Below are 12710 nucleotides of genomic sequence, written 5' to 3'. Positions count from 1 at the left end.
TTGATGAAACTCTGGCTTAGTCTTCGTTGTACAAGGCTGATCACATGGATGTGACTATTGTGATTCAAAGTCATAGCGCCACCAACTGGAAGCAGAAAATGTGTCACTTTCAGCATACATTGAGATCACCCTCTTATTTTTACCTGATTTGCTTCAAAATTCATCAGAATAATGAAACTTGGCATATGTAATCCTTTGAAAATGGACAGGGAGGAGGGGCTCTATAGCGGCACCTTGTAGTGCAGTAAATGTGGAGTGAATTTGACATAGTCCTTTGTTGTTTAACCGTTTTAAATGCCTATTGCCCGCTGTGCACAGTTGCCCTGAAGCCACCGGGGTGGCGGTGCCACCGGGCTTGGGCCCGCCATCGCTGCTCGCAGCTATATTTTTTATTTTTTTTCCGTCTTCCGGGGCTTTTTGGGGGCCTTATCATGCTCAAAAACTCTTGAAAATTGGCACACACATTGGAATCCGCGGCCATCAGGGCCGGGCAGAAGCTGGTACCCGGGCATGGCAGGGGGGCTCAACAGCGCCCCCTTGAAAAAAGTCTGAAATCTTGGTCCATATATTAAACACACTTGCACGTATTAGTATGAAACTCAATACAGATATAGACCTCATCGAGCTGAACAACTTTCATGCTCTAAGTTCTACTCCACCCCAACAGGAAGTCGGCTATTACGGGTTGTTTGAAAAACGCATGCTCTGGAATTTGATATACTCCTCCTAGGTGATTAATCCGATCACCACCAAACTCGGTCAGCATGAAGTCAAGACATTGATGATGCTAAATTGCCAGCGGATTTTTGATATCTTGAACGGTTTGGCCGTGGCAAGGCAACAAATTTATGGCGAGAAAAGGGAAACAGGAAATGTGTTATAATGTCTGCATACATTGATTGATGTTTATGAAACTTCAGCTGTGTGTTCGCTGTAGGAGCCCAATCACATGGATGTGACTATTGTGAGTCAAAGTTATAGTGCCACCAACTGGCAGCAAGAAGTGTGTCACTTTCAAAATCCATTGAGTTCACTCTGTTAATTTTACCTGATTTGCTTCAAACTTCATCAGTGTAATGTCAATACACAGCAGATGTAGACCTGTGACAGGATTTTTGATATATTTTAAATATTATTGCCATGGCAACAAGTCAAACTGTAATAATATTCTTGTTTTTGAGGCTTTTAACATGCTTCAAATTGCATGAAACTCGACACACACATCAATATTGTCAACCTGTAGGCATGGACAAAGCCATAGAAATGGGCGAGGTGGAGGAGCTCAGTGTAGCGCCACCTTTTGACAAAAGTGGGGGGTTCGTTTTCCGTACAGTCACCAAACTCGGTACACATATTGTTCTCATCAAGCCGGACAATTTTCTAACTTACATTCATTAGCTCTGTACCAAAGAGATGTTGGATATCTCAAACGGTTTGGCCGTGGAGAGGCAACGAATTTATAGCAAGAAAAGGGAAACAAAGTGTTATAACTCCTGCGTACATTAATTGATTTTGATGAAACTTCGCCTGTGTCTTCGTTATATATATATATATAAACCCCCCCCCCCCCTCCCCAACGAATTTATAGCAAGAAAAGGGAAACAAAGTGTTATAACTCCTGCGTACATTAATTGATTTTGATGAAACTTCGCCTGTGTCTTCGTTATATATATATATATATATATATATAACCCAACCCCCCCCCCCCCCCCCCCCCCCCCCTTCGGACCCCACCACCGCAACACCGGCGGTTGTTGGTGATTTACCACCGCGGTAGTAAAAGTTTGCCACCGTCACAGCCCTAAAGTCAACATTTTTTTTGCAACTTATTTCAATAACGTGATAATATATACATACATACATACACATACATACATACATACATACATATATATATATATATATATATATAACTTAAGAGAAATACTAAATACTGGACCTACAAAATTTTGAGCTGCAAAGGATAACTTTGCAGTCATTTCAAAGTGATCTATGACATCCTATGACATGAAATTCATTTAAAATTAAATGATCTCATGGATGTGGCTATTGTAGTTCACAGTCATAGTGGCACAAGCTTGCTGCAGTAAATGTTGCATATTCGAACAACTTTGATATAATTCTTTTACATTTACTTGCTTTAAATGCTTATTACACACCATGCACTGTTGCTCTGAAGCCACCGGGGTGGCGATGGCACCAGGGCTTGGGCCCATCATCACTGCTTGCAGCTATATTTAGGGCCCAAGCCACTGGTGACGCAGGGCCCTATTGATCCCCTAAGGATTATTATTATTTATTTTTTTCTAACCTCCTGGGGATTTTAGGGGCCTTATCATGCTCAAAATCTCTTGAAAATTGGCACACACATTGGAATCTGCAGCCATTAGGATACCGCAGAGGCTGGTACCTGGGCGTAGCAGGGGGGCTCGACAGCGCCCCCTTGAATGGGGTCTGAAAACTTGGCCATACAGTACAGTCCAAAAGTTTGGAACCACTACGATTTTTAATGTTTTTAAAAGAAGTTTCATCTGCTCACCAAGGCTACATTTATTTAATTAAAAATACAGTAAAAAACAGTAATATTGTGAAATATTATTACAATTTAAAATAACTGTGTACTATTTAAATATATTTGACAAAGTCATTTATTCCTGTGATGCAAAGCTGAATTTTAAGCATCGTTACTCCAGTCTTCAGTGTCACATGATCCTTCAGAAATCATTCTAATATGCTGATTTGCTGCTCAATAAACATTTATGATTACTTTCAATGTTGAAAACAGTTGTGTACTTTTTTTTTCAGGATTCCTTGATGAATAGAAAGTTCAAAAGAACAGCATTTATCTGAAATACAAAGCTTCTGTAGCATTATACACTACCGTTCAAAAGTTTGGGGTCAGTAAGAATTTTAATTTTTATTTTTTTGAAAAGAAATTAAAGAAATTAATACTTTTATTCAGCAAGGATGCATTAAATCAATCAAAAGTGGCAGTAAATACATTTATAATGTTACAAAAGATTAGATTTCAGATAAACACTGTTCTTTTGAACTTTCTATTCATCAAATGATCCTGAAAAAAAATATTGTACACAAATATTTTGTACAATTGTACACATTAAATGTTTCTTGAGCAGCAGATCAGCATATTAGAATGATTTCTGAAGGATCATGTGATACTGAAGACTGGAGTAATGATGCTGAAAACTCAGCTTTGCCATCACAGGAATAAACTACTTTGTGAAATATATTCAAATAGAAAACAGTTATTTTAAATTGTAACAATATTTCACAATATTACTGTTTTTTACTGTATTTTTAATTAAATAAATGTAGCCTTGGTGAGCAGACGAAACTTCTTTTAAAAACATTAAAAATCTTAGTGGTTCCAAACTTTTGGACTGTACTGTATATCAAACACACTTGTATGTATTAGTATGAAACTCGGTACACATACAGACCTCATCGGGCCTGACAACTTTCGTGCTCTAAGTTATACGCCAGCTCAACAGGAAGTCAGCTATTATGGGTTGTTTGAAAAATGCATGCTTTGGAATTTGATATACTCCTCCTAGGCGATTAATCCGATCACCACCAAAATCAGTTAGCATTAAGTCATGAGGATGTAAAATTTCAGCGGATTTTCGATATCTCGAATAGTTTGGCCGTGGTGAGACAACGAATTTATGGCGAGAAAAGGGAAATAGGAAGTGTGTTATACATTTTTCATACATAACCTGATTTTGATGAAATTTCAGCTGTATGTTCATTGAAGGAGGCTGATCACATGGATGTGACTATTGTGAGACAAATTTATAGCACCACCAACTGGCAGCAGGAAGTGTGCCGCTTTCAAAATGCTTTGAGATCATCCTCTTATTTTTACCCGATTTGCTTCAAACTTCATCAGAATGTAGACCTGCGAAAAGAACTATGATATCTCAAACACTGTTGCCATGGCAACACATCAAACTTTAATATTTGTTTTGGATGCTTTTGAGACTCTTAGCATGCTTCCAATTGCATGAAACTCAACACACACCAGCGATGTCGTCCAGTAGACATGGGCAAAACCGTAGAAACAGATGGGGAGGAGGGCCTCTATAGCACCACCTTTTGAAAAAAAGTGGGGGGAGGGGGTTGTTAGTTTTACCTACAGTCACCAAACTCGGTACATATATTGTTAAGCCAGACAACTGTCAGCTATTTTGGTTTGAATGTAGATATTTTGAATAATCATTCTCCTCTTAGGGGATTCATGCAAATCACCACCAACCTTTCTGAACAAGATGACAAGACACTGAAGATGCTAAATTGCAAACGATTATAGTAAATCTTGAATGGTGTTGCTATGGCAAGGATCTAAAGTAAGAACAAAAAGGGAAACAAGAAAAGTCTCATATTTACCAACCACTGAATTATACATCCTTTATTTCAATAAATAATAATACAAATATTATAAATAAACACATTTTAATTTATTTTTTAAATTCAAGAAGTATGTGTAAGTTAAAATTAGGCCAATAAATGCTCTTTGGTTAAAATAATTCAAATAATATTCAAATGTTATATATAGAATAAGCACTAGAGGGCAGAATATACCTATTTTTAAACAGGGTTGAGAAACTTTGACAACACTTTTTGTTGAAAACACTACTTTAGGTATAATTATATTTAGTGGGTATTCTATTTGGATGCATATATTTAGACTATCAAAGACTAATTTCTGACACAGAGTAGATTTTATTTTTCATTTAAAATGTTGAATCTTCTGAGGCAACCTACTGATAAAACAGTCTCTCTCTCTCTCTCTCTCTCTCTGTGTGTGTGTGTGTGTGTGTGTGTGTGTGTGTGTGTGTGTGTGTGTGTGTGTGTGTTTTACAGTCTCGCAGGTTTAACCCTTTCATTCCTTTTGTCTGCATTATAGGATAGGAAATCTCTTAGCCCTTCTCTTCTATAAATTTGTATAACAAAATAAAGGCATAGAACCAGTTCATTTGTAGTTCACGGACTATATACTTTTATATAATTTGTTTAATAATTTGGTTAATAAAAGACCTTAAGATAAATTCATCTGAACGTTTAAGATTTTTAACTGCTAATGATAACTTTGCTTTAAATGCTTTTAGTCAGTATTACATTTGAATGTACAGTGGGTACGGAAAGTATTCAGGCCCCTTAAACTTTTCACTCTTTGTTATATTGCAGCCATTTGCTAAAATCATTTAAGTTCATTTTTTTCCTCATTAATGTACACACAGCACCCCATATTGACAGAAAAACACAGAATTGTTGACATTTTTGCAGATTTATTAAAAAAAGAAAAACTGAAATATCACATGGTCCTAAGTACTCAGACCATTTGCTGTGACACTCATATATTTAACTCTGGTGCTGTCCATATCTTCTGATCATCCTTGAGATGGTTCTACACCTTCATTTGAGTCCAGCTGTGTTTGATTATACTGATTGGACTTAATTAGGAAAGCCACACACCTGTCTATATAAGACCTTACAGCTCACCGTGCATGTCAGAGCAAATGAGAATCATGAGGTCAAAGGAACTGCCTGAAGAGCTCAGAGACAGAACTGTGGTAAGGCACAGATCTGGCCAAGGTTACAAAAACATTTCTGCTGCACTTAAGGTTCCTAAGAGCACAGTGGCCTCCATAATCCTTTAATGGAAGACGTTTGAGACGACCAGAACCCTTCCTAGAGCTGGCCGTCCGGCCAAACTGCGCTATCGGGGGAGAAGAGCCTTGGTGAGAGAGGTAAAGAAGAACCCAAAGATCACTGTGGCTGAGCTCCAGAGATGCAGTCGGGAGATGGGAGAAAGTTGTAGAAAGTCAACCATCACTGCAGCCCTCCACCAGTCGGGGCTTTATGGCAGAGTGGCCTGACGGAAACCTCTCCTCAGTGCAAGACACATGAAAGCCTGCATGGAGTTTGCTAAAAAACACCTGAAGGACTCCAAGATGGTGAGAAATAAGATTCTCTGGTCTGATGAGACCAAGATAGAACTTTTTGGCCTTAATTCTAAGCAGTATGTGTGGAGAAAACCAGGCACTGCTCATCACCTGCCCAATACAGTCCCAACAGTGAAGCATGGTGGTGGCGGTATCATGCTGTGGGGGTGTTTTTCAGCTGCAGGGACAGGACGACTGGTTGCAATCGAGGGAAAGATGAATGCGGCCAAGTACAGGGATATCCTGGATGAAAACCTCCAGAGTGCTCAGGACCTCAGACTGGGTCGAAGGTTTACCTTCCAACAAGACAATGACCCTAAGCACACAGCTAAAATAACGAAGGAGTGGCTTCACAACAACTGTTCTTGAATGGCCCAGCCAGAGCCCTGACTTAAACCCAATTGAGCATCTCTGGAGAGACCTAAAAATGGCTGTCCACCAACGTTTACCATCTAACCTGACAGAACTGGAGAGGATCTGCAAGAAGGAATGGCAGAGGATCCGCAAATCCAGGTGTGAAAAACTTGTTGCATCTTTCCCAAAAAGACTCTTGGCTGTATTAGATCAAAAAGGTGCTTCTACTAAATACTGAGCAAAGGGTCTGAATACTTAGGACCATGTGATATTTCAGTTTTTCTTTTTTAATAAATCTGCAAAAAATGTCAACAATTCTGTGTTTTTCTGGGGTGCTGTGTGTACATTAATGAGGAAAAAAAAAATGAACTTAAATGATTTTAGCAAATGGCTGCAATATAACAAAGAGTGAAAAATTTAAGTGGGTCTGAATACTTTCCATACCCACTGTATATATTAAGAGATTATCAAAGACTAATTTCTGTCACAGTATAGATTTTATTCTTATTGTTTAAAATGTTATTGAATCATCTGACTCAACTAAGTAGTCAGTTGGAGACTGGTTCTTAAATCTCACTCTGTCACTATGTGTGGGTGTCAGTGACACTTTTAATGGTTTATAAAAAAATCCTTATGGGGGGTATCACACACAGTTTCTGCCAATCTCATGTTAATCTTAAGTACCTATAGAGTAGTATAGCATCCTTCATATCACTGAAAAGTCTTTAGTTTTATCACATTTATAAAAGATACAAATGCTGTACCAAGTCTTTCTGAAAACAGCAGAGCGTCTGGAGGCATGTCATTGTGAGCTGTCACAAGCACGTGCAGCTTTTGCGTAGAGATTTGCTGCAAGCTATCAATGGTCAGCTAAACAAACATATTTAAACACATGCAATACTCCATCGCGTTATCCATGGATAACTTTTGAATCACTATAATGAATATAGCCTAGAGTGAACGATGAATAATGAATTTATAAATTCACTACGTTCGTGTTGTTTACATTATATACACTTAGGCGCCTATTGCCAACAAAACAGACATTTGAAGCAGTTTTACTCACCACCTGCTGTTCCGACTCATGACCGGGATCATTATTGCTGTGACCACTCCATCTTTTAGTTTCAAAAGATCTGTAAATCCAGTGTAGAACTGGGCCTTGTTTATGAAACCATAAGCCCCGATCCTGAGGGCTTGGAAAACACAACATATTCTACATTCATTTTAACCAATAACTATCAGTTTCTATGATTATTTTATTAACAAATGTCGAGAGCGCATCAATGTATTGCGTGAGAACAAAACTCTCAACTCATTTAACGCTGGGTTCTTTGGGAAGCAAGGTTATCTTTCCCTCACAACCAAAAACACACTTCTTTGGTGACGTTAATTTTGTGAAGTCCTGTGACCTGTGCAGCTCTGCCGACAACTTCCGTAAAGCCGAACGCACGTTGATGGGCATGCTCTTGCTCTCTCTCTGGTCAATGTGTGCGCACGCGACCTTCCGGGAGAAGTGCCGTTACAAGGAATTCCGCTCCCGTTTACGTCACTCAGGCCCATACTCGGAGAAAAAAACCCCGAAGTTTGTGAGGATTTGGAAGAGTATTTTTGGCACAGAAATACTTTGTCATATGTCCAACTCATGTTTTGCAACTTTGGCCATGTTTAGCATGATAATCCAACTCTTTAACAGTGTAAATAAGTCAGAATGCATGAAATACCATTATACCCCCCCTTTAAATACTGGACTTAGATTTGCACTGGATTTAGATTTGCAAAATTTTGAGCTGCAAAAGATAACTTTGCACTCATTTCAAAGTGACCTATAACATCTAATGACATGAAATTCATCTAATTTTACATGTTCTTATGGATGAAGCTGTTGTGGTTCACAGTCATAGTGGCACCAGCTGGCAGCAGTAAATGTGGCGTATTCAAACTACTTTGACATAGTTCTTTTACATTTATGATCACCTCCAAACTCGGTCAGCATGAAGTCAAGATATTAAGCATGCTAAATTGTGAGCATATTTTTGATATCTAGAACCGTTTGGTCGTGGCGTTGAAACAAATTTATGGAGAGAAACGGGAAACAGTAAATGTTATAACTTGTTCCTACATTGACTGATTTGGATGAAACTTCAGGTGCATGTTCTTTGTAGGAGGTCGATCACATGAATGTGACTATTGTGAATCAAATTCATAGTGCCACCAACATACGATTCACACCAAACTCACTAAACGTGGTGACATGACATTGAAGATGTTAAATTGTGAACAGATATTGGATATCTTAAATGGTATTGCCATGGCAAGCAATTCAAATAACGACTAAAAGGGAAACAGGAAGAGTCTAATATCTTGATTAAGTCTTTTACATTTACCCAGTTTAAATGCATATTGCACAGTTACACTGAAGCCACCGGGGTGGAGGTGCCACCGGGGCTTGGTTATGATTTCTTATGATTTTTAGGGTCCAAGCCCTAAAAGGGTGAAAGTCCTAATGTTCTCTTAAAGTTTTTTTTTTTTTTTCAGGGTTTCAGGGTCTTTTGGGGCACTTAATCCGCGGCCATTAGGGCCGGGCCAAAGCTGGTACATGGGGCTCTACAGTGCACCCTAGAACTGCATCTGTGGCACTGAAACAAATTCATGGCGAGAAAAGGGAAACAGAAAGTGATTTATAACTTCTGATAATTTCAGCTGTGTGTTCATTGTAGGAGACCGATCACATGGATGTGGCTATTGTGAGTCATAGTCATAGCGCCACCAACTGGCAGCAGGAAGTGTATCACTTTCAAAAATGCTTTGAAATCACCCTCTTATTTTTACCTGATATGCTTCAGACTTCGTCAGAGACAGGCCAAATGTAGCCCATTAAAAGGAAAATTTGATATCGTAAATACTGTTGCCATGGCATATTTTTTTGGGGTAGCACCACCTTTTGACAAAAGTGTGTGTGTGTGGGGGGGGGGGGGGGTCTGAATTTTAAACTACTACTCCTAGCAAATTTATATGATTCACACCAAACTTTTTTAACATGATGCCAAGACACTGAAGATACTAAATTGTGAATGGATACTGGATGCCTCAAATGGTGTTGCCATGGCGAGCAATTAAAGTAATGACAAAAAGGGAAACAGGAAGAGTCTCATATCTTGACATAATTATTTTTAATTTACCCAGTTTAAATGCATATTGCCCATTGTGCACAGTTTCCCTGGGCTTGGGCCCATCATCGCTGCTTGCAGCTTTATTTCTTATTTTTCATCAGGGTTTTTGTGGCTTTTGGGCCCTTAACATGGTCAAAATTCTTAAGGCTGGGCCAAAGCTGGTACACGGACGTGGCAGGGGGGCTCTACGGCGCCCCCTTGAACGCAGTCTGAAATCATGGTTAGTTTTAACCAGTAACCAATCTCAGTACATATATTGTTCTCATGAAGCCTAATTTCTAATTTACACTCAGACCAACAGAAAGTCAGCTATTTTGGTTTGAATGTGGATTTTTTTGAAAAATCAGGCTCTGAATTTTTAAATGACTACTCCTTGGCGGTTTATACGATTCACACCAAACTTTTTTCGAACATGATGCTAAGACAGGGAAAATATAGGATATCTCGAATGGTGTTGCCATGGCAAGGGATTAAATTAACTCTCTGGAGTCGGGTAACGCGCCGGCGCGTTTTGCAGGATTTTTTTCACATTGCAGCAAAACAGACTTAAAATACTCCATCATTTTTTGTCATAGAGACATAAGTAATATATCAATTGAAACTATAGAATGTCTTCTTTTATTTGTGTACACTCAGAGTAAAAACAAAATGTTGTGCTTTTTGTAAAATAAAGAAAACTAACATGATGCGTGATCTCTCGTCTCCCTCTGAACGAAGTCCAATCTGATAGTTCTCAGAAAATGAACTGTAACTTAGTGAATACTAATCACAAAAAAATTAGACTTATGTCTAAAGAAACGTTGAAATGTCAGGTTTTAAATCGTGTAAGTCAAATCGAAAACAAACATTCTGTGTTTATGTAATCTGTATGAAAAGAGACACATGTCAGACGCCCGTGATTCAGCTCATTATCCGCTAATGCAGCCACGCCCACAGAGCGAGCGCTATTCTGAGGCAAATTCTGAAGCAATACATGCATACATCATCTCAATCCTGTATTTATTGTCTTGAAAAGTGTTTATCTGTTCCTGGTTCCTGTTCTTCTTTAGATTTATTTGTTAATTTAGATTAAATGTGCACAGAGCGCCCTCCGCCTGCAAGTATGAATTGAAAACACAGTATCCAGCGCTCATAGTGATGACAATAAATATTGAATAAATATTACTCCTCTGTATAGAAAACTGACATAAACATATGAGAATCCATCAATATTTCTCCAAATGTGCATGCTTTTAAGCTAAAAGCCTATATAAAATGCCACAGAAGTAACATAATTGTTCAGACACTTTGCATCAGAGAAATACATAATATTTTAAAGTATATAACAGAATACCATTATTTTAAATTGTAATAATATTTCACAGTATTGTTGTTTTTTCTGTATGTTTGATATACACCATGATGAGCTTGAGACATGATAACAGAGGGTTTTTTCACAGCCTACCTGACTGAAAGAGCTCATTATTATGCAAGCCATTTCAGGTCATTATTATGCGATTCTTTTGTCTTATCAGGTGATAATCACCCACTATTCATGATGATTCACGCCTCCACGCATACTGTGTTTCTTGCCAAATAGTGTCTTACAAAAACAAAATCAATATATTGTTTTATATGAAGGAGTAGGAAGCATAATATTTTACATAATTTTGAAGCAAAAACTCTAGTCTACAACCTCCAATACCCAGAAGTCTTGTGAACACAAATTTAATATACTTTTTTCTGCCTTATTTCAGTGACTTAAGTTTTTTGTTTTTTCAATAACCATGCATAAACATTATTCCTTCAAAAACACAAACATGTACATACATGTTCATCACATTATTGTAGCCTAATTTGTGCTGAATACAGTGTAATGACACTTGTGTCATTAATATGTTTATGAACACCTGAAAAAAACACAAATGTCAGGGCATGTCAAAACTTCTCCAGTTTACTTTATTTATTAAATTTTTATAATTTTATTTTTTGTGTGGTGCTGGGCCTTGGGCCTGTAATCGCTGATTGCAGCTATATTTGATTTTTTTTTTTTTTTTTATAAACTATTTTATTAATTACTTGTTGCAACTCAAAGATCTCCACAAACATTTCTTAATTGTTCATGTAACCATGCCCAAGTAGAAATACATACCAGTTGTTCCTGGTTCTTCATCTGGTCAGCTGCCTGTTTGGTCAGTACTGCTTTGGCCTCCTCAGCTGCCTGTTTCTCTTTCTCCAGCCTCTCTGCCTCCTCCTTTGCTTTCTTTCGCTCCTGTTCAAGCTCTAGAGCTCTGCGTGTTTGCTCCTCCAGCTCTAGACAAACACAGACACACATAGGGGTGGTTTCCCGGACAGGGTTTAAATTAAGCCAGGATAGGCCTTAATCTGGAATAGTTAATCGTGGTTTAAAAAATAGCTTTCTGAAACACAGATTAAGTACAGATTACTAAAACCAGGACTATGGAGTCCTGAATTAAAATACACTAGATTAATTTAAAACCAACTGTGCTAATCTGAATTAGCATGAGAGAGGTTGCCTGTAAATCATGGAATGAACCAAGAAAAGCTTAAAATTGCATGGAACTGAGAAGCAAATCCAAGGAAAACAATGGACTGCAACCAACCCCCCCTCTCCCAATTCAGCCCCGTGCAAAACATGATGGGAAGTGAAAGTCCTGTTTGATTGGGTTACTTGACTGAAACATGTTATTTCAAAATAAAAACCATCAGGTGAGTTTTAGTAACCATTTCAAGTTAATTTAACATGATGCAATGACATTTGAACCAAAAACAATGGTGTTAAATCAAAATAAATTTTAACAGTTTAAATAAAGTGAATAGCACCAACCCCCCCCCCCCCAAAAAAACAAAAAAAAAACAAAAAAACAACAACTATTAACCCCAAAAAACAACTATATATATATATATATATATATATATATATATATATATCCAAGTAATACATGTGATACACCACGTTAATCTGAAGTTAAACCTGCGTCCTGGTAGGTTTAATTTAAACCTCAGTTTAGTCCTGGAGTAGCTCTAGTCTTCCTCCAGGAAATCAGTTTATTAAACTCTGGACTAGACTAAGTCTAGGACTATTTTAAACCATGTCAGAGAAAGCAGATTTCTGTTAATCTGGTTTAAAGGGCCATTTTATTCTAGGACTAGGCTTAATCTCTGTCCGGGAAACCGCCCCATAGAGTATAACTCATACTTGGTTAGATAAATCAGA

At 37.9% G+C, this 12710-nt stretch overlaps 1 protein-coding gene across 1 annotated transcript in view; it reads right to left on the bottom strand.

Annotated features, from left to right (window-relative positions):
* Positions 1-12710, bottom strand: part of LOC125273155 (radixin-like) — a 211798-nt gene that overhangs the window by 73059 nt on the left and 126029 nt on the right. The window contains exon 8 of the mRNA XM_048198419.1: positions 11625-11785. Within this exon, the coding sequence (XP_048054376.1) occupies positions 11625-11785 (161 nt within the window). The remainder of the gene's footprint in view (positions 1-11624; positions 11786-12710) is intronic.

This window comes from Megalobrama amblycephala, linkage group LG7, assembly GCF_018812025.1.
Source record: "Megalobrama amblycephala isolate DHTTF-2021 linkage group LG7, ASM1881202v1, whole genome shotgun sequence".
NCBI classification, from domain to species: Eukaryota; Metazoa; Chordata; class Actinopteri; order Cypriniformes; family Xenocyprididae; genus Megalobrama; species Megalobrama amblycephala.
The sequence above is the reverse complement of the archived record's forward strand: the minus strand, read 5'-3'. Positions and strand labels throughout refer to the sequence as shown.